Source organism: Aythya ferina (genome assembly GCF_964211825.1).
Source record: "Aythya ferina genome assembly, chromosome: 1".
Classification (NCBI taxonomy): domain Eukaryota; kingdom Metazoa; phylum Chordata; class Aves; order Anseriformes; family Anatidae; genus Aythya; species Aythya ferina.
In genome coordinates this window covers 163726084-163752972 of record NC_140296.1, presented here as the reverse complement: position 1 = coordinate 163752972, position 26889 = coordinate 163726084, and the positions used below count along the sequence as shown (strand labels likewise).

Sequence of the window (26889 nt, the reverse complement as noted above, 5' to 3'; positions counted from 1 at the left end):
TAATCCCTCACTTCCAGGTACACACTGTGCTAGGACTCTACATACTTGATAGGCTTGCAGGCTTTCATTAGCAGTCCTAGATTTGTACCTCTTAGTGTTTCTACCATGCACTTCATCCAATTATGCTGTTGTCTTCTGTTTCTATGAAGGGGATATTATTAATATAAGACAAGCTGCCACAATGTCTATCAGTGAAGACTAGAAGTTTGCAGTATAGCCTCTTTTCTGGCCAAATTAATATACTAAGTTTAGAATAAATTGAGCCTTCTAATTTAAACTTGGAAATTTATTTTACACCATAAGTTAGACTTTCTGTTACTCATTATAGCAACAAAAATCCTGGCACTAAGCAAGCTAACAGTCAACAGTTAGATGAAGATATGAGGGTATATATTTGGATATCATAAGAGGGATTACGTAACGGAGAAAGAACATTTCAGACATACCACGTTCACTGGCTGATTCACCCACCAACTGGAAGAACTGCTGAGCAATTTTCAGGTGATCTCTCTAGGAGAGGAAAAAAAATCCAGCATGAGTTCCAGAGTTGATACTACATTAGACAGTAAAAATACACTTTGAGGACAGATAGTTGAGAGAAATGAAGCACAATAAGCAGGCAAACTGTGGATGAAGTAAAACCAGAAAAGGTAAAATAGGCCACTGTATGCGCCCAGATACACTGGAATACAGTAGAAAGCAAACAGGGTTGTGAAAGCAGGATGGGGAAGCCAAATTCAGCTTGATTTATTTTCAGGACTAGTAACAGAGATTTGCAGTTCATTCATTATGGACTGAGAACTGCAGGGAGGAAGATGATGAGACTTGGAGATCTTGCAGTCTAAATGTGAAATGACTGCCCCTTTCAATCTATTCCAGTTCCTACAGATCTGTTCACATCCTACTGTTGAAGAAGCTGGAGAACCTCATGGGTTTAACTCACTGAAATCATTTCTTGTCCAAGAGCTGCATTTACCACTCCTTTGAGGATGTACTCCTGGAAAAAAAAGTAAAGGGGATCAGAGAGAACAATGGGAAGATTTCAGGAGACACAGAACAGCCTACTTGTACACCATTTTCTTCCTCAAGTTAACTCTATCCCAACTCAGTTTAATAGATAGCTGGTTATTATGATAAAAAGTGCTTCAGCACGGTGTTGTACATGGTTACAAGTCACTACTGTTAAATATCTGGGCTGCAGAGAGGAAGTGTGTTTTCTGATAAAAAATTATGCTCAAAGATGATGCACCAGAAGTTACAACAGAACACAGTATCATGCCTGCTTCACCATTGCCTGGCCAATAATCAAGTGCAATATTGTTATATTAATGCACAGATCTCACTTCTAGTATGCACACTGGTTACCTATAATCACCACCAACCATGCACCAAAATGCATGGCATTTCTCATCAGGGTAGAAATGTCAAGAGGTTTGTGCTCATGCTATTCTACTGAACTGGGAATAGGAGCAGAGTACATTGTAATCTCTACTATGAGCTATGGTGATGGTTTCTGCACAGAGCAAGATTTTCTCAGCATGTAATAGACTTACTTGTCTTGTTTAAATTTTATAATTCAGAGTTCTATCTATCAATCTGTTGTAGTAAGTACTCCTGATAAACTCAGACAGCCCTAAACAGAGAAAAGGAGGAAAAAAAGACATGCAAAGAACAAAAACAGAGTGTAAGGAAACAATCTAAGAATACTAGCCTGCATACAAGGTAATCATTTCAGTACAATTCTTTTACAGATGTAAAATTAAATTCTACAGACCCCATGACAAAGAGGAAATTTGAGAAGAACTGCAGGAGGATATACAAGTAGTTTTGCAAGTCTTAATGGGGAGTTCATTTCAAGTGTGAGTGAGAAAATGGAAAAAAAAAAAAAAGCATAAAGATTTAAAGATTCTCATTTCAAAATTTGTCAAGTGGGTTATCAAGATTGATATAATGACATTTATCCTAAGCATGTATGGGAAAAGTGCAGGGGGAAAACAGAGGCTAAAGAAGCAATACCTGCATAAAGCTGCTCAAGTAAGTATTGCTTTAGTGAAAAATGCAGGAAGTAAAAAGCAACAGCAGAAGATATCCTCAGCACACAATCACCAGATCTGTGCTCAAGGTTTAGCTTTTTCCTCCCTCCATTTAATCCTCACACATACTCATGAAAGGTCTCTTTCATGCCCAGCTATGTGATCTTTGGAAAACAAACTGCAAAAAGGAATAAATCAGAGACTAAAGATGTTGGAACAGCCACAGAAGAAAACGACAGTAGCAGTTTTCACTCATTGCAGTTAAAAGTGAGATGGGATTAGAAAAACCGTATTATTTAATCTGTTTAATTTAATTTTGCTCATTTTTATTGAAATGGCTTCAGGACAAACCACATGAGCATCTGAAGTAGCAGATCTCAGGGCTGGTAACCATCACCAAGTCAGGAGTAACAAAGAACTGTTAGAAGAGGGCTTTTGAATATGAACTAATGGTTGGCTCCCTAGAACCAAGTCTGAACACAGAGTTGTATTCTTAGTTGAAGTACTCTTAGGTAGTATTCTTAGGTGTGCAGTACTAAACATGCTAAGTACTCATGTACATACATACAATACTCTATACATGAGTGTTAAGCCTACGACTGATAAAAGGATAAATCACTACAGTTTTAAGAGTGGGAATGGGGCAAGCTGTCCTTATGACACCAGTTTTGTATGTGGCAGATTTCATGTCTATTTATAACCTCTGTCTTTATGTACCATGACATCAATTTCCAATTACCTGTGGAGCTGTAGGTTCCAGGTCTTTAATCAGGTTATAAGCCTCCTGCACATCATCTGAAATACCACATGTTAGAATGCATGACAAACCATAGCACACTGTATTAGAACAAATCACTCTTCCTCTACAATGCTCCCCAATACACAGCCAAAGAAATAAAGCATTTAGACAGAAGGAGAAAGGTAACTATAAATCACTGTGAATTTATATCACAGTGGTGATGGTTTTCTACAACTCAAATAACAAACATGGAGTGAGTAATAGCTTCTTTATTACTACAATTTTCCTAGTAGAGATGACTTGGCCCCTTATTCATAATCCAGTGGACACCTTCTCAACAGTACAAGGTCAAGATAATAAATACATCACTTTCCTGTCATATCTCTTCTCATATTTATTTACCCCTCAAGGAAGATAAGGTAAGATGGTTCTGGAGGGAGACTTCATCTTTTCCTTATGAAAATTTCAAAATCTATCCAGCAGCTCTTACCTGATACTAATTCTAACAAGCAAGAAACACTACTAGTACAGATGTTTAAATGTAAATGTTGAGTTCAATAAACAATGTCATGTCTCCCCAATAAATAAGTAATTGAAAAGATCATAAATGTTACAAAGATGCCCTTTGAACTGACAAAATTTTGTTAATACAGCATTATAGTCTGCCTATAAGAACAAGCCTTATCAAACAAAACATGTTTTTTTTGCTAGTACATACCAGCCATACACTGTGGGAACAGTATTCCAGGGTGACTTAAGGCAATATACATTGGAGCTGCCAGGCTAGAATTCAACACCTGACCAACACATCTGCTTTCCTACCCATCCCCTTAAGCAGTCACATATTAAGCCAGCACAAGGTACTAGAATAGTCAAAAGTAATCTAATTTCATAAAAAGTTAGAAATAGGGTTTTGGTTTTTGGGGTGTTTTTTTTTAGACTAGCTCACCTCACCAACATGCAGCCTGCACAAGCATAAATGCTGGCACAAAGGCAAGTAACAGGATCACACTGCTCACGGTAGCTGGCAGAGTATGAGAAGAAGCCCTGCAGCAGCCCTGGTTTTCATTGGTGTAGACCATTAACACAATTACATTCCTCAGGCTCTGACAGAAACTCTCTAGCAAATCTAGGAGATTAAGACTGGATATCTGGCCCAAACCCCTAAAACTCTCTACCTTAAAGCGATGCAAAAAATGAGACGCAAGTTTGTGTTTCAGTCACTCCAGTTCAGAACATCTTTACCAGAGACCCTGTAAGTTTTGGAGACATGGCTGTAGTCATTAGAAGTAATGATTTCTAAAATTCTTAACTGATCTAGATACACTATTACGACTTTTAAATATTACATATTACTGTAAAGAAGAAGAAGAAGAAAAGCATTTCAAGGAGTAATCAGTTGATCAGATGAGTAAAAGTCATCCCTGAAGCTATGAATGAGCCAGAGGAAGGTGTATTTACCTTGCCGGAGATAGTAAATCACAAGATTCAGTCTTGCCTCAGGAATAACATCAACCAGAGGAGGCAGAACCTGCAAAGCCCCTTCTCCTCCTCGAAACACAACCTGCAGATAAAAGCAGAGTACTGAAAAACTGTGTATTAGAATACTGTTTATGATCTCTTAATTCAATGAAATTAGTTCTTATAGGCCTATAATAATAGCAGGAAAAGGTCAATGGGACTGGCATTAGTGTAATCCCTGCTTTAATATAACAATAAAATTAATATGGGAAGCAATCTTTATTCTAAAGAATATTAAGCATTTAATCCATCAGCTGAGATAAACTGATTTCCATTTTTAGCAGCTCAAGGCAGTGATACATAACACATTTTTAAGAATATGTCCTAGAATAAAAGTGAGGAGAACACGTACAAAATTCTAATTTGCTTATGATGTATTCATGTATACAAAAAAACAGGCTAACAACTTTACATCTGTATAGAATGCTGTTAAGATCCTAAAATAATCAAGAACACTCAATGCTTTATACTTCAATCTTACATGACTGTTCTTACAACAAAATCTAATATACTGATTCAATAACCTCCTGACAAAAAGACCAACACTCAAAATAAAGAATGTTAACTTCTGAAATCAGTTTTAACTCTTGGTGCAAACAAGAACAAACAAAGAAAACAAAACAACAAACAAATAAACAAACAACAAAGAGTTAGCTTGTTATGACTGTTCTTGAAAAATGATAAAACAAGCAACCGGCCATCATTAAATAACAGCTAGCGCCAGTAATACCATTGTGGGGAACACTAGCAGGTGATTAGTGACTCTTAGTAAAGAATACACAAATACTCTGGCTTGTATCAGTATCTTTTTCCCTATGAACTCCTTGTAAAGTACTTTTTAGATAAAGACCATTTTCCTCAATTATCTGAATTCCACTGATACTGTATTTGCATAAATAACAGTTCAGAGGCATGCACTCTTGCTTGCTTCTATAGTATCTTTATTGACTAGGCTCCACAAAATAATTTTGCAAGGGTATTCTTACAGGCCATAAATTATTCTGATATGCCTTTGGGGTAAAAGCAACAACATTCTTATTTTCATGACACCATCTCAAACTGACAAGGAAAGAATGCCAGGGGAAAAAACAAAACAAAACAAAACAAAAACACTTGAGGGCACATTGATTATGCAGGTAGGTTTTCTGGAATGGGACTAATATTGCAGTGGAGATTCAGAGGTTTGCAGTTCACAAAATATTCCCTTTCACAAGTCATCAGGAAAAGCTCTACAAATGACAGCAGACCATATGAAATCCAGGAAATACATTACTCACCAGATTGTGCTTAATGAGTTCCTTGCCAAACTCAAAAGATGATGAGGCACTGTCTGTCAAGTTCTTGAGCTCTGCCTGGATTTACATACATCAAGAAGTTTAATGAGAAAACAAAAAAGCACACAAACATAAATGAAAGTTCATATTAGTCCTAAAACCAACAACATCTCCAGCAGTGTTGGGTCACTGGAAGATTTGTGCCTTCCCAATTCTACTTGATTCTTTTTACCAACTGGGTTATATTTATAGATACTAGGTCAAAAGTGGACCAGGAAAACTGTTAAAACCACTGTGCATGCATGTGGACAGGTGGCTTAATACCGGGGAAACTGAAATACATGAAATTTCTAAGAGGACACAATGACACGATAAAAGGCCATTATCAAAATTACTGATTAATACAGATAACAATGAAAAGTAACGTCTAAGTGATCTTGAACAAAGGCAAGCAAGGGCTGTCCAACAGATACCTCAGCAGCCTTCCCATTGTAAAGTCGGAAATGGTTGCAAGCCTTAAGGTTAAGAGCAATGGTGCTATCAGGAACCTGCTGAAGATAAACAGCTAGCACTTCCTGTGATACATCATAGTAGTCCAGTTTATAATAGCATAGGGCCACATATACATTCAGAGCCAGGTACTCCCTGCAGAGCAGAGGAAAGAGGATTAAAGACAACATTTAAATCTATTAGATTCTATACATCTTTTACAAACACATCAAAATTGAGGTTTCCGAGAAATGCTTTTTGGGTACTTTTCTACCTCTAGATTGTTATATAAATTGCAGAGATCCAGTTACAGATGTACATGAGTTTTATCAATGCCAGCTATTGCAACTTTAAAGAATTACGTGCAAAATTGTTGGTTTGCAAATCTTTGAAAAGGTGGTAATTCACACTAAGGAAATCCACAGAAATTAAGTACTGTACTTTTGGCCCAGAAGAATAAGATTTTCTATGCAGTATGTGCAAAAACATTTAATACTGACATAAAACTGAAAATATCTGAATGGATCTGAATTGGACTTCAAAAAGATAGCTATATATTCTGGGGCAGCAGTTCCTATTTTACCAAACCATATTTCCAGCCACTTAAGAATTCATTTTGTTCCTTGTTAAATTATGAACTCAGAAGTTGCAGAATATGATAGAAAAAAACAGTGAAGGATAAGTAGAATGGAAATAATTCCAGACTAAAAGAAATGTAAGGAGTTCTCTACATAAACACTAAGAATTTTACCGATTGGATAATACAGATAGACACAAGGTCAAAAGTGGACAATATGAAAGGTTACAAGCAAAGGAGGAATCAACAATCACAAGCAAGAGTCACGAGGCTGGTCATCAGAGAAAGAGTAAGAACATGAGAGAGAAAGCAGGTACATAACCATTTGTGATTTCAGAAGAAATAGGTAACAAAATAAAGAAGGCTCTCAGAATGAATTACGAGAAAATATCACTAAAAGAAAGCAATAGAGAACTAACTTCTTCCTTAAACATGCAGTTTTCAACAATGATTTGCAATGAACAAAATTGAGGGGTCTGCAACTTGTGCACATTTTGCACTTGGAAAGGGGCACGGTAATTGGGGAAAATTCCTACTTTCAGAAAGCAAGCAACTAACTGGAGTTAAATGCCAACAAAACCAGAGACACTGCAGCAAGGTTTAAAGAAGAGATGCCAACCGATTATCAAGAAGAATGCGCTTGTAGATATCAATAGCTTCTTGGTAGTGGGACCGCATGTAGTGGATAGATGCCAAACTAAGCTGATCTTCTGTAATGTCTTGCAGATTCTGGTGAGAGCTCATCAATTTCTTCTCATCACTGAACTAAAACAGAAGGTGTGACATTCTCAGAAGAGTTCAGTGAGAAATACGTTTTAAGTTAATTAGCTGGATTAGTTTTGCCCTTGCTGGCAAGTAGCAGGTGACTCATTTTTAACATCTGGAAGAACTCTGTTACTTCAAAGTTAATTTGACTGGTGGAGAAAGCCAAACATTAAAAGGCAGACCAGCTGAAACTAGATAAATATGAGGCTAAAACTAAGTACACATTTTCCTTTAAGGTGTGACTTAGACATAATTACATGTCACTTGCCTTGCTGGATAAGAGGGGAAGAGTTGAATTAATTATTTCATAACCAGAATTTTACAACACAAGATTTGACAGTTACTATTCAATCCAGCTGATTGTTTGCTGCTTATAGATCCAAAACTTTTTTTCTCATGGATAAACATCAGAAAAACACAAGCCTTCCCAACACGCAAGAATTAATCTTCACAATACTTCTTTACAGCACTAACAAGTTCACTTTAATCATCGCTTTAAAATTCCAGTTTAACTAAACCTTTTGTTTTTAAAAGTGTTGTTGTTCAATGCATAACAAACACACAAGGGTAAAAACAAGCACCAGAGTTAAACAATCATCTTATACTTGTATTACAATAGTAAGATTGAGGCTATTCAGCAATGACTTTCCTTAAATCACTTAATTCCAGTGTTTCCCTTTGCTGGTTCTGCTAATCTCAGCAGCAGGAATTATGAATTTCTCCTATACACAAATTATATCTTATTCAACTTCATCTAAAACATTTATCTGCTCTGTTTTTCTTCGAATCCTCTTTCTCCCTTTTTGAGACAGTCACACATCGATACTCTGGTCTAAAGGCAAGAGAACTGCTTAACAGAACTAAATGCAGTGTGCTTCATATTTTCATAAAGTCTTTTATTCCCAAATACTAACTATACGAACTAGGAATTATTCAGTTTCTCTTTATCATAGGCATCTGTAAGAGCCAATGCCACTACGAAAACGTTTAAAGATTACTTCCATAAACTTACAGAGATTCAAGTAAAGAGAATCTAGCATCAAAGCTAACACTCAGTATTTGTATTTTCTTCCACCCAAAACTCAGTCTCTTCAGTATCCCATTACTTGTTAGGTATAATACATGATGGCATGAAACCAAATTTAAGGGAAGACAGCTATGTGTGGTAAGCGAAATAGTCATTTAATTGTTGAAATTAAAGTAAATCTCATGCCATAAACAGTATTACTTCTTGGATACTGAACAACTTAAGAGGACCAGTAATAACATATGGACCTTTCTGGTCAAACTGCTAAGTATAACACAGCTGCATTAGGAAATCTTGGTACACTTCAAAGAAAAAGAAAATAGTGGCTCATACACTTGGGATTCTGTTAAAATCCTAGGTTCCTTGTAATCAAAAATACCATCGAGTTCTTATTTTATGACTTACATGAAATGGGTGGTAAGACTTTAGATATTTGCCGAGGGCAATTATTCTGAGATCCTGTTTTCACACTTACTTTCTCCTCTACATTTTAATACAGTGGGGTGGTTGTGGAAAACCTTTGTTCTCCTGCCACCACAGATATTTAATTATTTGGCCAGGTTGCCTGCATAAATTACACATTACCAAATTGAAAAGAAAACAAAACGAAGTGTGAGTGAAGAAAAGACATTATACCTTATGTGCCAGGTGAAAGAGTAAACGGTTCTGGAGACGACTTTTAGGTGCTGAAAGGAAGATTCATTAAGTAAGTATCTGTGCAAAGAACAACATAGGAAATCTTTTTTTTATTAACTCCCTTTCTCAACAGTCCTGCAAAAATCAATGCTTTCTTGCCTCCCATCTTCATTCCCTGTCCATTTTGTTTGAAATCCCTGATGAAAATACTTTTTAATTGGCCTCTGCCTTCCATGAGACTTACAACTTCAAGAATTACATGACCATTTCTCTGCAGGGCCTTCTGGTTAATTCTGTGTTTTTGCACAAGTGACACACAGCACAGCATCTTTTATATAGTAAGAAAGCAGCAACAGAAACCCGAAGTTCTTTCTACAATGTTTAATATTTGAAGAAAATTGAGATTCATAATTCTAGGAATCTTTTCAACTTTCAGGGTATTGCAAATTCCATTGCTGCTGCCTTTTGGCATACATAGCTCTAATATTATTTCTGTCCTTAGGAACAAAAGGGGCATGAATGAATCCTGTACTCCGAGCAAATAAGATTCAAATTAACGTATGGAGAGGAGTGGCTCTCTAGTGCCACTGAAGTTCACAAAGTTTCTTGCTCTAGCAGGTTTAGGAATTCTATTTAATACACTTCATATGACACAAAATGTTAACTGTGGAGTTTTAAGTCTCTAGAGAGAGCCTCGTGCATCACTGAGAGTGACAAAAGTCCTTGGCCAACAGAACTATTAACTTCTTTTGTGAGCAATATTCCAAAAAGCCTTTCCTTGTTTCCTGTATTTTTTTTAGCCTACTCAGCTAATGAGCACTCTCATTTTTGCTCAGACCAACCAGCTGGCAACCCATGTACCACAGAAAGGATTTACATGGAATCTTTACAAAAAGCAGAATTACTTACTGTGTTTATGAGTCCAAGAAAGTGCAGAGTTAGCAAAGCAATGGCCTGTAACACAAGGCTATAATTCTTCTGACATCCTAAACCATGAAAGAGGGCTCAAACCACCAAAACCTCTTTCTCTTCCCTCTCAAAGATGGAAATTTCTGGTAATAAATTAGATTTTTTGAAAAGCAGTTTAGAGAGGGATTTCCAGACTTACTTGTTCTCCACATAATGAGGAAACTCTGTAACCCAGTGAATAACGCCAAATAAAAATCAGGCTGTTCTCATCACTGTAAGGTTCTCTACCTACTTCTGCTCGACACAGAAATTGTTTCTTCCCTCTCCTCCTTTCCAAGCTGTTTTATTAAAATGTGTTCCTCTGTACCAACTATTCTAGAAAAAGATGACAGTCAATTTTGCCTTTAAAGAACTGCTAGAACAGAGGAGTACCAAAAGGAAAAGGTTGTATGAGAGTTCTCACAAAGCCGAAACGTCTTGCAAAGTATTACTAATAGAGCATCAAGTAGTTACGAAGCTAAATGGTCTTCAATCTACGATATATGTGGGAATTCTCATTAGCCTAATTATTGAGGAATGGAAAGTTTTTCTGATCTATAATCAATATTGTGTAAGCTGCAGTAATATTATAATTGACATCATAGTACATTCCAGAAATGATTTTGTCCATTGAGTTTGAAGGTTAGAGTACCTTAATTTAAATGCAAGTTCTCCAAAATGTTGGCAGCAGTGATACCACAGCAACTCCCCATGTGCCTCAGCATTAATTCACAGGTTTCAGTACCAAAGTTTCAGAGGGTTGCACATGGACCCCACATGTGCTTTTGTGTGAAACTTAAACCAATCATATCTGCTTTTTACAACTCAAAACATTCGGTCATCAAAGACTCCAAAAGTACAAGCAGGACAGACTGGGGAATTTACACTGAAAATAACATATTGTATAATCACAGTGCAAACAGTACAGACAACAACTTTTTTTTTTTTTTTTTTTTTTTTTTTTGAGTAGGTTTTGTTTCTTTTTCTGAACAGGTCTTAGCATTAATTCCACTCCAAGGGACTTGCAAGTGACATTGCCTCAAGAATCCGAGGAATTCTTGTTTCACTGGTCAACCAGTGACTGTAGTGCTGCCCTCTTGATTCTGGCATTTGATCTGACATTAAAATTATTATTTACTTCTTGGCAAAAACTAGAGTTACTCCAGGTAATCCTATACCTAAAAACAGGCAAAAGATAAAAACAGAGTTCTGGTGGCGTGCATGCGCATATGGAGGAGGATGAAAACTCCTATTTTGTAAATCCCATGATGCAATCCATTTGATATTCTTTAAAATAAGAAACTTTTACTTGATACCAGCCAAGTAAGAAGAGGTGCATAAACCAAAAAATGTAGTCCTGTTGAAGTCCTGTTGATATAGTAAGCAGAACCATGGAAACATTAAATATCAGTAGTTTCTTTTCTCTCAGTGCCAAATGCATTTCTTGAGGAAGACAGAGAGACATATATACAAGGTCACGTTAATTTTCAGGTAGACTTTGGTACTAAGTATCGGATATAGCTGTTGTCAACCACTGGAGAAGGGAAGGAAATGATAAAACTGCCTCATCAGAGGTGATGATTTTTTGAGGAACAGTAGGCTTGTTCTTTTATTACTACTTGCTGCTATCAAATTTCATTGTCACCAACCTATCAATGCCACAAAGAAGCACAAACATCTTTTGCTATCCTACTTTTTCAAGAAGGAGACTGTTTAACTCAGCATTGAGCAATCTAAGGATCGTAACAAATACAATGACAATGCTGCAGTGCAATAAACTGGACCCTGCTCCAGTGTCTAGTATTGGCCTCGTCCTGAAGACATCATGCAGGAGCTGGACAGGTTCTCTAGTTTAACAACACACCAATATTTCTATGCTAGATTTTTTGTTGTGATCTGTGCTGATGTTTAAGGCACTAAAGTCATAGTTGATGTGGATCTTAAAAGTCTTCGCCTGTCTTTTATGTGCTGACATTGAACGGACACCTACTTGAAGTACTTGTTAAAATATAATAAGCAACCACAATAAGTGTGAAGGCATTTTTCTTCACTAACTCTTAAACAAAAGTGAAACTCTCCAGAAATGTCAGCTCAGACTCTTGGTGGGTTCCATGTTACTACCACAGGCAGTAAGAGGAAGATGAACATGGTCAAGAACAATCTGGCATTTGTGCCCTCTTGTAAAGGTGTAAGGCAATGTTGGTCACGCATTCAGCACTAACAAAACCCATCTAGCAAGCATAATGCCTACACATACTCTACAGAAGCACGTCACATGCTAACAAGTGTTGAACTCATCCTAAACATACAGAGCTGGGAGTGGGTAGGAATGGAACAGTTCTGAGAAAGTTCCACCCAGATAACACAGAAAGTATAAACCAGAGAAAACCCTGTTTCCACTGTTCCTCAGCAAGAATGCCTTGCTCACCTGAACACAGCATCTGAATGAAACTCTCTGTGCCTCAGAACCACAGTCTTGTTGGTGGAGGGAAATTGCAAGGGTAAGGGAAAAATGTGAGGAAAAAACACGGTCCAACAGCGAAGCTCACACTTTCACATATTTGAATAGCTCAACTGTTCAAAATTTTCTTGCATGAAATCTGCAGAGGAAATTCTCTGAAATTTTCCCATTCCCAAAATATTTTTATTTTCTCTCAAACTTAAAAGTCAGTTCAACTATTCTCAGTTACTTGCAATACATACACATTTCATCTCAGTTGTGCCCAAACAGAGTAACTTGAAGATAACTGAAACAAAAACAATAAATTATTCATTCAGTAGATTCCACTATGTGTTAGAAAGCAAAACAAAAAAAAATAAATAAGATTAGTAGTTTTTAAAGTTAAAATATCTGTTTTCTGATATTTTCACTTGTGCAATTTGAAAGTTCCACATATCAAACTCTGCTGTTTCAAAAAATACAGCTAAAATGCAATGAAAATGAACTACTGTTCTCAGGAAATACAATACTAGCAGAAAGCAGATAATTTTGCACATAGGTGAACATGCAGCCTACAGAAAAAGAAAACACAGCAGTTTTTCCATGCCCTCTTGTAACTGTACATTTTCACTGGTGACAACTATCTGACACCTGGCAAGCATTAGTGCATGCATAAGCAAAATGGGTTTGGAAAATGCCACTGTTCTTACTAACCCATCTCTGTTCTGCTTTTGTGCAATACTGCTCCTTCCAGTAGAGACTGAAAGGAGAAGTTTCACTGTTCAGTTGAACCACATTCTGAGCTGACACACACAGAGTTGTGAAGAAGCAAAGTAATTATAAAGTTTTGCCATCAAAAAATAGAAGGAGGGAAAAACAAAGAAAAAAAAAAAACACAACAACAACAAAAAGAAAGCTCTCATGACTGGTTAAGCAACACAACCCTGTCTGTGCATGAATCTTAAATTTAATTGTAAAATTCCATGCTTATCCTAAAAAGACTGTTTTTCATAACAGATTTAACTGCAGCTCCACTTATGTGCAAATCACATTTGCTGGCATATATTTTGTGGTTTAACAGAACACTGTTGGTTCTTGTATTTTTCTTAATGCAGTGCTAGCCAATGGCTTCTGAGAGCACAGTACAGGCTTTTAAATACTAGGATTAGGTTGCCAGGCTCTCTGGGCAAATGTGCCAGGCTGAGTTCCTGGTCCTTGTCATTTATTTCTTGAAGGCACATGGCCTGGGAATGCCACATAAAACTATTTTGTTTTATAATGAAAAAATAACAATTAATTATTATTTATTAAGCCAAGATGAAGACTTTCAGCCTCATTCTCCCAAGCCTGGATGGGCTCACACACACTAAGGAAAACATTTGTTCAACCCACGCATGACAGCACAGATGCAGAAGGAATAAACAAAGCATCACTTGGCAACTTGGCTACAGGACGACTACAAAACAACAGTAGCTGACTTGAAGTAACTCTGCCTTCATCACAAAACCAGGAATATTAGTAACCATAATGTAAAGGGACAGCAGGGAAAAAGAAGAAGCTAGAAATATTGGAATTTGGAAGAAAGCCTAGAGGAGATGAAGTACAACTATAATGAAAAACCTTCAAAGAAGGATTCTTCTTTACTGACTTTTTGTTATACTTCTTAAGTTATATTTGGAGCAATTCTGGTTCATATGACTTTTGATATACACATTTATTCTTTCCTGAGAGAACGTACCAAGAAGATTTAATTAAGTAATGACAAGCTGAGAGAACACTTCACATTTAGTATAAAGTAAACACAAAACCTCACTCCACAAGAGAATGCAAACTATCTATCTTGTGTGAAATACAATAATTACCTCATGGCTTTTCACCCTAATTTCCTAATTTTTAAACGTCCTGCATATTTTTCCTCAGACAGCAAACAATTTTCTTAAGCAGCAGCAAAAGTACGTGGCAAGAAGGAACTTCTATTTGATTTCTAGATAGTTATATTTTTATGTGGAAAAACTATTCCAGAAAGCTAGTTGACATTTATGTTCCCTTTCATGCAGACTTCAACACTGTAGAAATCCAGAACTATAATTGAAAATAAATTATTTCTCCCTCATTTATTTTAGCACCGTGCCACTTTCAGGGGCTTCACATGTCAACTGCATCAATAAACAGCAAATAGTATGCACAAATTCAGGTCCAATAATCCTGAAACAGCAATGGTAAGCAGCCCAACACAAATGATATCTGTCATTCAGATGGCAGTGTTAAAGGCAGTACTGGATAAACGATATTCTAGAGATATCACCTGTTGTGTCCACTACCCAAGAAAATATTTTGCTTCTTCTGGATCTTTGCAAAACAACACAAGGAATCACAAGATACCATGGCTTTAGCTGTTAACAATCATCACTGATGCAACTGAAAAATCCTAAAAGCACTGAAAGACGATATATCTTGAGTGAAAATAAAATGATTCAACCACAATGTTGGAAAGCGTAAAGTGACAGGAGTGAAAAAAGGGGAATATACAACACTTGTCTTTTCGCCATTGAAAGCTTCCAAGTATTACAAATCTTCAGCTGGGACTGCCTCCCCACCAAGCTTAAGTAGCCAGGAAGCATCAGTATTACAGTACTCAAGAGAAAGGCTTAGCATCTCACTACAAGAACAGGCATGCTACCCTACTTAAACAATTACATAAAAATCAGGAACTGACATTGCCAGTGTTAGCACTAAGCTATTTTCTGTTCCCTCCTGCAGCTACTTTCCCTGTGTCATGCACTCCTTTCTTAATATTCCTGCCCTTTTCTGTTAGTGGTTAAGAGTATCACTAACCGCACCATGTACCTTACCACTCGCCATGCTGCTAAACTGATCTGAGGGGCAGGGAAACATTAACCTTCCTCACTTCCAGCTCACAGCTAATAAAGATGCATGCCCAGCTGTGCATCTGTCATCTCTAGAATGGATTACTGTAATTCGCACTATGTGAAGCTGATGACAATGAGCAGGCTCCAACTGGTACTGGACACAGCCACTTGCTTTCTCCATCGTTTAGGTATAGTGAACCTCAGGATCTATTGTCCAGTTATTTTTAGTTCAAATCCTAGATTGTAATCTCCCAAACCTCAAGCTTGTGGTACTTTAAAGACAAAATTATTACCTGTGAATACTAGAATTTTACACACTTCTTGAACAACACAGATCACTTCTTGAACAATACAGATCACAAATCAACAACACAGAACACAAAGCCCTGCAGGAAACTTTACTTTTGGAAACAAAACATTTTCAGTTGTGGGAATCAAGGTCAGAATGTTCTTTCAGAGGACTTTAATGATACCAGAATCTAACTATTTCTTAAAAATGCCATAAAACTGTCCTCTTTGGAGGGGCTCCTCCACAGTAGCAGAAAATACACTTTTCTCACTATTTTCAGCCCAAGAAAAACTAAAAGCCCAAGAAAAACTAGAAAACTAAAGAAAGAAACAAAAAAGAAAACGAAAGACTCATTGAGAATCTTATCCTAAAAAGGCAAGAGTCAGAAGCTGACTGAGAACATCACTATTAATTCAACTTAGAAAGCACTGAGATACAATGGTAATGGGAAACAATATAAATCACTAAGATAAATGGAAAGTGATGGGTAACAAAATTAAACTGCAGAAACATTTTTAGGCAGTAAAAATTGCCTTGGAATTTAATTTCCATTTCTCTTTTTTCAATGATCCCATGCATGTTCAGATTGGAGTGGAACCGTAATAATGCGACTGCAGCAAACTCCACGTCTTGAAGAATCAGATCCGTAATATCTAACTTACAAGGCAGTAAGACCACCTACTAAGTCACTCAAACTGCGTAAACAGAATTCTTGTCCACATAAAAGAGAATGCTGAATTCTCTCATATGCTTATTTTTTGATAGTATCACTATCCTAATTAGCTTCATCTGCACTGGCTCAGAGACATGGAATCAGTCAAAAGAAGAGTAACTTTTTGCTGCTGGTCAGCATATGCTGGGTTTTGTATTTAGAAATTAATCAGAGAACTTACTTTCCAGATGCTTCTTTCAGTTCCAGCTGCTCCACCTGCCCAAGCTATTTTTAGGGAGCAAACTGCATTAAAACTCTCATGTTGAATGGAAAAAAACAACAACAAAAAACACAGCTCAAAAGTATCCTTTATTCCTCTGAAAAAAAGCACCAGATACTTTCTCTGGAAAACATTTTTAAGTGTTCAAGTCAACAAATAGTTCTTTCCATCAGAGACATACATCTCACCTTTCAAGGCTGCTTGTTCAGCTTGTGTATACATCCCCAGGAAAAAGTAGGTACATGCCAGGTTTACCCAAACATCAGGATTGCAATCTGTTTTTTTGGTCAAGGCTTCATATTCCTGTAACAGAAGGGGGGGATGATGTGTTTTTAATTGTTTAAAAGCATAGGTGTGTATTAAATATCATTTTTTCTTCCATCATTTAACAATGTATTTAATTTTTAACAACATATATTTAACAGTATATCAGTCTGATGTTGGTGCTGGGGAAGCTCGCGGAGCAGATTACCTAGAGTGCCATCACACAGCACCTACAGGGCAACAGGTGATCAGTCCCAGTCAGCACGGGTTTATGAAAGGCAGGTCCTGCTTTATGAACCTGATCTCCATCTACAACACAGTGATGTGCTCACTGGATGAGGGAAAGGCTGTGATATGGTCTACCTAGACTTCAGTAAGGCTTTTGACACCGTTTCCCACAGCATTCTCCTGAATAAGCTGGTTGCTCAAATCTTGTATGGGTGTATGCTTTATTGGGTTAAAAATTGGCTGGGTGGCTGGGCCCAAAGAGTTGTGGTGAATGGGGTTAAATCCAGTTGGAGGCCAGTCAACAGTGGTGTACCCCAGGACTCAGTACTGGTGCCAGTTCTCTTCAAAATCTTTATCAATAATCTGGGCAAGGGGATTGAGTGCACCCTCAGTAACTTTGTGGTCAACAAGATGTGTGCGAGTGTTGACCTGCTCAAGGGTAGAAGGGTGCTGCAGAAGGATCTGGATAGGCTGAGGCCAACTGTATGAGGTTCAGCAAGGCTAAGTGTCAGGCCTTGCACTTGGGGAACAACAACCCCAAGCAGAGCTACAGGTTGGGAGATGAGTGGCTGGAAAGCTGTGTGGTGGAAAGGGACCTGGGGGTATCGGTTGATAGCCAGCTGAATAGGAGCCAGCAGCGTGCTCAGGTGGCCAGGAGGGCCAACAGCAAGCAACCTGGCTTGTATCAGGAATATTATGGCCAGCAGGACTAGGGAAGTGATTGTCCCTCTGTACTCAGCTCTCGTGAGGCCTCACCTCAAATACCATGTTCAGTTTTAGGCTCTTCACTACAAGAAGGCCATAGAGGTGCTGGAGTATGTCCACAGAAGGGCAATGAAGCTGGTGAGGGGTCTAGAAAACAAGTCTTATGAAGAGCAACTGAAGGAGCAGGGGTTGTTTCAGATGGAGAAAGGAGGCTCGGGGAGATTTTATCAGGCTCTACAATTACCTTAAGAGAAGCTATAATGAGGTGGTGATCGGTGTCTTCTCCCAGACACCAAGTGGTAAGACAAGAGGAAACTACCTTAAGTTGTGCCAGGGGAGGTTGAGGTCGGATATTAGGAAAAAAAAATTCACTGAAAGGTTTGTGAAATATTGGAATAGGCTACCCAAGGAAGTAGAGTCACCAACCGGGGAGGCCTTCAAAAAATGTGTAGATGTGGAGCTTAGGGACATGGTTTAATGGTGGACTTGGCAGTGCTACGTTAAAGGTTGGACTAGGTGATCTTAGAGGTCTTTTCCAACCTAAATAATTCTATATAATTAGATTATTCAGATCAACCAATTTATTCCTAAATTCATTGTCCTTCTTACAACTATTACATTTTAATCTAAGATATGTTCAGCAGCCCTCTTTTGTTTAGAGAGATGGAACAGACAATGGGGACAAGCAACATTATAAGTCTTCACTGCAGGAGCATGAATTTTGTCAATGTTGTAACAGTTACAATGCCATCAACATAACCAACCTTTCCTCCCTCTTTTCTGATGCTTTCCTAACTCCTCCTTCAGTCAGAGGAGGAGTCAAAAACACCCAGGAAATCTCTGTGAATACTTACTGAAGCAAGTGTCAAATATCCTATTATAAATCTGTAAGTAGTGTCTCAATATAGATTTAAAAAGTGATCTTCAAAGTGAGGGTGCATGAAAGATAACCCAATGAGGTGTGGGAAGAAAATATTTTGTATCATTAACAAATAAAATGAGTATTTCCAAAATAGTGTTTAGTTCATATTTATATCTTTTTAATTTCTATTTTTGTGTATGTTTTATAATTACATAATATGGTAGTACTGTACATATCAATAATGCTAGTATTGATAGTACATTAGTACATTTATATAGTTTATAATAAATACACATATACAACAGTTATGTTGTATATGTGCTCAAAATTTTTGTGCTCAAAAATTTTTTACTGATAGAGGTGCACAAACAGAAATGTTTGGAGACTACTGAAGTCAGTACTGGGCACATTCAATACTTCCTTATGCATAAAATTGTAATTAGAGCAAATATACTAAAGTGTGCCTAACCTCACCTTTTCTCATATGAAGATTTACAGCCAAGAGCTATCGAAAGCCACTGGATACCATATTCTGATGTTTCTTACACATCCATGTTCATTATATATCCCTTAATACTGCTACATAAATTGCTTCATTTCTTGTTGTTTGTGGAGAAAAAAAAAAAAAAAGTAAAAACTAAGTGATAAATCTTTCAATCTACTTTTTTAATGAAGCAAGAAATCACTGCAGCTACCAGTGACATTCCTAAATATAAACATCTTTGCTCTGCATAACAATAGGTACGAAAAACACAACCAAGGAGATCCCTTGATGCTATTTTTTCCTCTGTCAGGCTTCTGTTAAATTACTAGGAAGGACCAGCCCAGTGAAAGTGCCTCCTGCTGGTGCTCCCACTCTCCATCCAGTCATGTCCAACAAGGCAAAAGCAGGCCAGGTCATTCAAGGTTCTCACAAGACCTGCTTAAAGAATGCAATCCCCATAATTCCCAACCAGCATAAGCCTCTCATCCCTCCCAGCAACACACCCCATTGCTGACTCCGTATTCTTCCTCCAAACATATGAATTGGGATTTCCCCCTTCCAAGTCAGAGTCTACCAGATTGTGCCATTATGGGAGGAAGTCTTCTTCCCCTGGGGCAAAGACACATATTTTATATATATAAATCACTACAGAAAATAAGCTATGCCCAAAGGGCAGAGAATTCCAAGAACAGACATACGCTGAAAACAATGAAGCTTAGAGTGTGCAAGCATAAAGATTTTTTTCTGTTGCCAAGTGAAAGCAAACTGCACTTCCAAACAGAGAAGCTATTGGTAAGGTGTGCCCTTGAATGCTAGCCCAGTCTTCCTAGTCCTCAGGGACTAGCTGTCCTTCAGGAAGACTTTGAAATAAATCAATAAATTAATTGATCAAAAAACAAACCAAACAAACATTTACACACAGGCCTGCCTTTCCTACTGAGATCAGCTCAGTCTTGACACAGGCCTGTCACAGAGCTCTCAGAGACAGGCGCCTGCTCTTTATTGGGACCATCTGGAATCTTTCAAAATCCATTCTGATTAAATGCACCCAAAGGTCTCTTTTGGCTATGGCTTCAGGGAGATTAATTAGAAAAGACAAAATGCATAAACACAAGTCATCTTCTGGCTTTGCCTGTCAAGGCAAGCAATAAATAAAGTGCTATAGCAGTACCAATGTCAATCTATGGAAACACAATAAATAAAAATGAGGACCATTAGTCTTCTCTACCCTGTACTTCTAGGCTATGAGCCTAGACTATGTGCTGTTGCCCCTTCCCTCAACAAAAGGCATTCAATGTTACATTCTCTCAACAACTACTTCACAGGAGCTTTTCATCTGCCTTGCCAAGAAAAAAACAACACACCACCAACCAACCAACACACTCAAACAGCCTTCCCAACAGTCAACCTGTGACATATTTTTGCCAACTAGGGCCATAACAGCTTCTTGCTTTTTTGTTCCCCACTCCCTTCCACCTCTCTCCCCTAGCAGGGGACAAATGTACCTTTCTAAAGAAGCTGGCTGCCAGGTAGATTGCCTATGACTACAGACACCTACTGGCAATGTTGAGGGTGCAGAGCAGAACTGTGCTGGCCTCATTGCTGGTCAGGATTCTCCAAGCTCATAAATGCTGGTCCTAAGAGCTATTCAATAGGCTCACACACAGGGGCCTCTTATAGTTGCCTCAAAAGTGCTCAAAGGAGGTGTGGAGATACTTGTTTCCTGATTATAGTAATGACAGAGAAGCCTAGAGAACTTCCCAGAGCCAAAAATCCATCCTTCACTTTCTAGTTCCAGCTGCCAGGAACATTGCATGCATGTTCATGTATTCTCATAGTCCCAGCAGAAACACTCAAGTAAAACCAGATATTGCTCATGCGTGAACCATTACCCTATTATACTCCTGTTCCTGTCATGCTTCATTATTTGACTGAAACAATCCGGAGTCAAGTCAGGTTAGCTAGGAGGTCCTGTCCAAGCAAAGAGGTGGAGCAGCTCCTGATTCTCTGCTGGAAGGGAGGCAGTCAATAGGAAAGCCTGCCTGAATCCCTTGCTGTAGTTTGTTTCTGCCAAAATCTCACAATGCATTGAAGGCTCTGCTCTCACATGCAGCTGACGGGCTGAAATGGCTAAGCATTACCATATCTAGCAGCTCCCTTTCTTAGGTCCTGGATGCTTCAATTTATAACAGGCAGCCCTGAAATGGATTCAGACTGATGTTCTGATTCTGGCTGGTCCTCAGGTGACACTGGATAAGTGCTACGAACAAGTCATGTGAGAAAGACAGATGGGGGGGTTCCCCTATTAGGAACAGAAGAGATGGAAGACTCCACAAAACTAATTAGATCCTCTCATTGACTAGGGGGGGTCCTGGTTGCCATATAACGCCAAGAAGTCTCTAGCCACCCCCCGTTAGTAAAAAATCAGTTTGTGAGTATGAAGGAAGCTGACTGTCCCCAGCGAGGAACTGCCACCGTGAATGGTAGAAGGGTCCAGTGCAGGGTCACTTGTAAACAGGTGCACAGTAATAGTGATGATCCCACCAGACAAGTGTTGGTGGTATACCCTTTGAGAAAGGCTTCTACCTGCTAACATGGGGGAGTGTGACGTTAGTCAGGCTGAAGTTAGAGTTCAGCCTAGAAACTGACAGTTGGTGTGCCTACGATAGGAAAAGAACCACATTTGAATGTGCTGCCATTTTCAATATTGCTGCCATTCTCCCTGAAGGTATTCTTGGGGTTGCAGGTCTGTCTGTTTTTCACTTTTTTCCCCACCTCTCCCAGTAGGTGACAGAGGCCACCTCAGCCCAATTCCCAAACCTCTCCATAAGTTGCCATGCAACCAGCATGCCTAGCTCACGTGAAAGCATCAATACAAATAAAAGGAATATTGAGTAGCTGAATTTCTGAAGAGCCTCATCAGGTATAAAGAATATAAACTATGGACTAGGACTATAGTGACACAGGCTATGTACGTTGTCACTTGCAGGCATTTGGGATTGTGAATCATTTGGTCTGTGTGTAATGTAACTATGAGGATTAGAAAATTCTTCAGAATTCTCCAGACTCATTTACTGTGGTCCCAGCGCACTCCAGAATGCTCCAGGAGTTCAGATAATCAAGGAATTTGTCCTTGAGAATACACCAATGCCTACAGCATTGCACTGCAGCCTTGAAGCTGATAACTGAAAGGGAATTCAGCCTCCACAGTCAACACTCTTTCCCTTGATCACTACAACATTGGGAATTGCAAACACAATGTTCAGTCCCAAAAGAAACTAGACTGAGATACACAAGCTCATTTCCCACATGACACCAAAGTGACAAAGATATTAGCATTTGTCACTGTGCCAAAATCAATCATAAAGGAGAAAAGATAGGCCTTGTGATCTCTCACTTAAAAAAGGTTTGTATGCATGGTTTATGGTTGGCTTTTTTTTCCCCCTACTAGGATGGGAAGATGGAAAAATAGAGCAGAGTGTAGTTTTTAAAAGCTTGAAGCAATAGCATCACCTAGTGGTGAATCAAACACCACAGACAATGTAATTTCTACAAAAATGACACTGTTATTCTTTCATTGAAGGAAGCATTTAAAATCTGCTCTGGCTATATAAGCACCTACTAGGTATTCCAAAGAGCAGAATTTATTTCGAAGAAATTCCAACTATTCTTTGTATGCAAACATTTTTTCCTCTTTTTAAACTTCCACTCCCTATTAACACCCTAACATTTAGATATAAATTAAGTAAAGCCACTGATTGTTATATTCAAAATCTTTAAATGACAACTCTAAACGTGAATATTAAGTTAATGTTATGTTCTACACTATTGCTATACATTCTATATACTATGTATACCATCAGTTTAATTACACTGAACAGTTCTAACTTCTCCCAATAGACGTTTCCTTTTTAATTTTTAAAGTAAGGGGAAAGTGCATTGTGAACTTGGAAGCTATAAGAATTCCATTTCTGCCTTGCACATTAATCTTGTGCATGTGATCACGTTTAACTATAGTTAAACATCTAATGTTATCTATAGAACAATTACGATATTTCGTCTTTTAATCTATTTCACCATGGTTATATTGTTTTGTTAATACTTCAAATAATCATCTGTTTTTAACACTTCTCCCAGGGAAGGCAAGTTAAAAGACTGTTAAATATTTTCTCAGAGTATAGTTACACCTTTACAGCAAATTGTAATGGAGATCTCCACCAATTAACATTGGTCGAAACAAATAGGACTAAAAGAGTGCAATACAGCCTCGTATGGGTGCAGAAATTCACACCTGTAGGAATGCAGCAATGAGACAACCACCACTCAGGCAGACTGGGTTGTTTCTGAATGTTCACTAGCTTATATGCAGCCTTATGGGTACCACCACACAAGTCCCCACAACGCTCTCTGTGCTGGGGTGCACACTGATTCCAGCCCTCAAAGCTACAAAGCACAGTAGGCAACAAAATCTGTTAACACTTCTGTAGAGAAATATGCTGGCACAACTGTGGAAAGGATTCCAGCGACATTGACAATAAACTGACTGCCAACAAACTGAGCTTCATTGGAGACAGAAATCAACACGAAAGAGAAAGAATTACACATGGATTCATGCACGAGAAGTAACACAACAACACTGTATGGTGCAAATATTGGTATTTTATGCATGTCTGAATAATCAACATGTCTCTTTGTAACTTAAAACTTTTGGAGAATAAGAATGTCTTATTCCATTAAATATATATGTCTCATATAAGAAAACATGCGGAAGAACAATCAAGTACATCAAATAGCCAGAGACATCAACCTCTACAGACAATTAAAAAATTATGTATATTACAGATAACGTACACAATGAAGACAAAGGCATAATTAAACCTGAAAACAAAATCGTGTAAAGTTAATTGCAAAAAGTTTATTGAAAATTGAGGACATGAACTATGACATTAGAAGGGACAAATTAGGTTACTGAGCCTAGTATTAAATAAGAGTAAATAACTACACGAGGTCTATTTTCATGGGCAAATACCTTTTTCCAATCCAAACTGCTTCCCTACCACACGTCTGTGATTTAACTGGCTGGCAGGACCGTTCCCCGTGCAGGACATCCTCCTGCTGTCATCCCCGCAGCCCAGGTTCCCCACTCCCTATTCGGGGAGCAAGCTCTCCTCCCCTTACCTCCAGCGCTCTCTTGTAGTCGCCCAGATGGAAGGCAGAGTACCCGATCCACAGGTCGGTGTCCTCCTCCTGCTCCCCCACGTGCCGTTTAAACTTGGGAGAGGAAGAAGAAAGAACGTGAGCGCTTTGCCCGGGCCCCCGGGGGGCTGCTCTCACCCTCCCCGACCGAGACCCGTCACCTCCAGCAAGGCGATGGCGCCGGTGAAGTCCCGGAGGGCCAAGAGCTCTTCCAGCTGCGGCACCTTCTTCCCCTTCTTCCTCCGCCGGTCTCCCGCCGCCGGGGCGCTCCCCACGGCCGGCTTGGCCCGGGAGAGCATCTGGGCGGAGAGCGGAGCGGACCCGGGTCAGGGAGGGCCGGGGGGACCCCCCCCTCCCGGCGCCCCCCCGTCCCCGCCCGCCCGCCCGCCCCGTCTCTCACCATCCTGCCGCCGGGCCCGCGCTCCCCGTTCCCCGCTCCGCCGCCGTTGCCGTTGCCGCTGCCGTTGCCGCGGTAACGGCGGGGCGGAAGGAGGCGCAGGCCCGAGCGCGGCCGGCGAACGGGCGCCGGCTGGAGGCGGACGCCGTCCCCCTCAGTTCCGCCGCCGCGGGTGCGGGTGAGGCACTGCCAGAGGGGGGCCGGTCCCTCGCCGGGGCTCCCCGGTAAAAGAGGGGCAGCCTAGGGAGCCGCCTCGCCCGCCGCAGGCCCGGAGGAGCTGGCTGTTTGATCCTCTGGGCTGCGGTTGCCTCATGCACAGAGGCACGGTCATGTAAATGAGTCTTCTGGTTGTCCCCCACACCTCATGGGCACCCCAGTGCTTGGCTTGGAGGTCCTCGTGCTTTCAATAATCATCTTGCAGACCCTCTCTAGTATCTGGTCTCTACTCCTCTACTTGGCTCTCAGGTCGTTTGTTCTCCTTGCCAGTTAGACCATCTCCATGTTTACTAGTGAATACACATGGACAGACACCCCTACACAATATGCATGCATTCAGTGTCTCCAGGTGCTGGCATGCCGGACACACGGACCCCTAACAACTTGTGGTCTAATTCCAGTTGCCGGCGCTAAAATCTCCATACACACACATGCACACAGAATAGAGAATCCCTTTGTACAAGAAGATAGTTAGAAGTGGAATTTAATATGAAGACAAGACAGACTGTGCCTATCAGATGCAGGGCACAGCCAGAGAAGTGTATTATGCATCATTTTCTTCATACATGGGCAGCCCCTTTTATCCCCTTATTCATCCATACTGGTTCCTTCCCAAACCACCTTGATCCCTCCCTTTTCCCACCTTTACTCCTCCTATTGAATATCCCATACTAAGTTTTGTGTAATCCCGGAAAGCTTTTCCCTGACATCCCATGATGAGTCTCATACACTTATAGTCACTACTGCCCCTTAGTCTGTAAGGTGCTCCACAGAGCTTCTTCCGTTGATCTTGATGGGCTGATTGCTCTCCTGTGACAGCCCTGGGAGGAGCTAGGTCAACGTGAATGAGGTTTTTGGGGTTCCTCACCTGTCATTATTCTTCTGTGCTTCTTTGTTTTTGTGGTGATGAGACTTCCACCAAGTAGCTTTAACAAGAGCCTTTCCCTGAAGGTGGCGCACAAGTCTGGTGCCTGCTGCCCTGTGGTGGTTGTAGATGATGAAAGGGAGAGAGAATAGAAATAGGATTTTTAGTTGCTAGAATCCTCTCACATGGCCAACTTCAGCAGTCAGGGAGACACTGAACAGGAGCTCCCATGGTGGAACCTCGGGCTGGAAATGGGACACCAGCACAGATGGAGCTTTTGGCTGACTCAGCAGGGCTGTTCATGTGCTCCAATAAAGAATCATGGTTTGCTGGATTGTTGCTGGTAATATTCTCTTGGTAGGATGCTATGTAGCCAACAAGTCATAACACATGGATGTTTATATTTTTTTGTAAAAAGTACCAGCTGGTAAAAAATACCAGATCTGGTAAAAACTACCAGATGGTAGCCATTCCATCTATATTACCATAAACATGATAATTGAGAGTATAATATAAAATGTTAGGTGTGCAGGTTGTGTACATTTTAACAATATACAGTACTTGATCTCTTTGGAAAATCCTGGTAGTGACCTTGTTTCTTGTAGCATTTCTGACATTGCAGTTTGCTGCAAATAGAACAGACCTGTTCTAATTACAGAGGAACACCACACAATATAATTCACCAGACTTTCTTCTTTTATACTTTCTTAATTGCACCATTAGAAATTCCAGTGAAGAGGAGCAATAAATTATGCTACTGTTGACAACTACCCAAAACACCTGTCCATGGAGTGTTTTAATGAAGTATCGGTATTTCTGGCTTTTCTGTTTCCTTGAGAATAAAAATTACTTTGCAGTCCATCAGAAAGAAATGAGACTTTTGTTGTTATTTGCTTGTTTTGGTACAAATATATCCTGGCACACTGCAACCATTTGTAACCTAGTTCAGCAATAAAGAACTGTGTACTTCTTCAGAGTATGGTTCCTATGTTTGCATTCTCCCAGTCACTTCAAACCAGCTTGGCCCTTGAAAAATACAGTACTTGCAACTGTCCCTGAGAAGTTATGCTGCAACCGGAATCCTTGGGAGCATTGTCTTGATGTCCCTTGCTTATGAATATGTTTTCGTACC

The 26889-nt window shown here is 39.4% G+C and overlaps 1 protein-coding gene across 3 annotated transcripts in view; it reads right to left on the bottom strand.

Moving 5' to 3' along the window:
• The window catches only part of IFT56 (intraflagellar transport 56), a 52019-nt gene extending 27231 nt beyond the window's left edge, over nucleotides 1-24788 (bottom strand). For all 3 annotated transcript variants that reach the window (XR_014698600.1, XM_084538084.1, XM_084538085.1), the window contains exons 1-12: nucleotides 24680-24788; nucleotides 24441-24578; nucleotides 24262-24354; nucleotides 16729-16843; nucleotides 9062-9111; nucleotides 7253-7398; nucleotides 6041-6212; nucleotides 5571-5645; nucleotides 4234-4336; nucleotides 2773-2828; nucleotides 944-997; nucleotides 447-510 (exon numbers count right to left, since the gene is read on the bottom strand). Coding sequence is in view for 2 of the 3 variants with exons in the window: in XM_084538084.1 (XP_084394210.1) it covers nucleotides 447-510; nucleotides 944-997; nucleotides 2773-2828; nucleotides 4234-4336; nucleotides 5571-5645; nucleotides 6041-6212; nucleotides 7253-7398; nucleotides 9062-9111; nucleotides 16729-16843; nucleotides 24262-24354; nucleotides 24441-24578; nucleotides 24680-24682 (1069 nt within the window). In the remaining variant the exon portion in view is untranslated. The remainder of the gene's footprint in view (nucleotides 1-446; nucleotides 511-943; nucleotides 998-2772; nucleotides 2829-4233; nucleotides 4337-5570; nucleotides 5646-6040; nucleotides 6213-7252; nucleotides 7399-9061; nucleotides 9112-16728; nucleotides 16844-24261; nucleotides 24355-24440; nucleotides 24579-24679) is intronic.
• Nucleotides 24789-26889: the final 2101 nt, after the last annotated feature.